This window comes from Charadrius vociferus, unplaced genomic scaffold (genome assembly GCF_000708025.1).
Source record: "Charadrius vociferus isolate BGI_N301 unplaced genomic scaffold, ASM70802v2 scaffold593, whole genome shotgun sequence".
In the NCBI taxonomy this organism is placed as follows: domain Eukaryota; kingdom Metazoa; phylum Chordata; class Aves; order Charadriiformes; family Charadriidae; genus Charadrius; species Charadrius vociferus.
In genome coordinates, this window is record NW_009647739.1 from 1313585 (window position 1) to 1314182 (window position 598).

Consider the following 598-nt stretch of genomic DNA (forward strand, 5'->3'; position numbering starts at 1 on the left):
GGGACGCCTGAGCTCCCTGTCCCCGCTGAGGCTGCATCACCCGGCCGGGGGTGGCGGGTGGTGGGGTGCCCACCCCAGCAGGCAGCCCCCAGCCTTACCCACGGCGGCAGGGGTGGCACCCAGCAGAGCCTGCTTTTACTTCCGCAGGCTCTCGTCCCCCGGGTCCAGCTCCTGGATCTCCCGCAGGCTCTTCTTCTCGGGCGTCTTGTACGCCAGGGCCACGTCGGCATCCTCCTCCTCCTCCTCCTCCAGTGACAGCGTCACCCCCTCCTTGTCAGCCATGATGTCTGTGGGGGACAGGCAGTGGCAATCCCGCCGCCCTGGGAACACCCTGGGGGACACCCTCCGCCCCCCTGTGACAGGCACTGGTGGGCAGGGGGGTGGCTGAGCTGGGACACAACACGGATGGATGTGGGCACTGCCCCCATAGGACAGCCGCGTTGTCCCCCTGCTCGTGGCTGTGGGGACGTTGCCAGGCTGCATGTCCCCAGGGCCTGGTGGCAGGGCTGAGACCCGAGGCGTTGCCACCGGCTGCATTTCCGCACGGTCATGGAGCACGACGAGCTGGTGCCTACGTGGTGTGCACAGTCCAGGGGGG

The 598-nt window shown here is 68.9% G+C and overlaps 2 protein-coding genes across 2 annotated transcripts in view; one reads left to right on the forward strand and one right to left on the reverse strand.

The window, feature by feature from the left end:
* ARHGDIG (Rho GDP dissociation inhibitor (GDI) gamma) overlaps positions 1 to 282 on the reverse strand; it is an 8442-nt gene extending 8160 nt beyond the window's left edge. Inside the window, 1 exon segment of the mRNA XM_009881952.1 lies at positions 99 to 282. Within this exon segment, the coding sequence (XP_009880254.1) occupies positions 99 to 282 (184 nt within the window).
* Positions 283 to 549: 267 nt separating this feature from the next.
* The window catches only part of RGS11 (regulator of G-protein signaling 11), a 7299-nt gene continuing 7250 nt past the window's right edge, over positions 550 to 598 (forward strand). The window contains exon 1 of the mRNA XM_009881953.1: positions 550 to 567. Coding sequence (XP_009880255.1) covers positions 550 to 567 — 18 coding nt within the window. The remainder of the gene's footprint in view (positions 568 to 598) is intronic.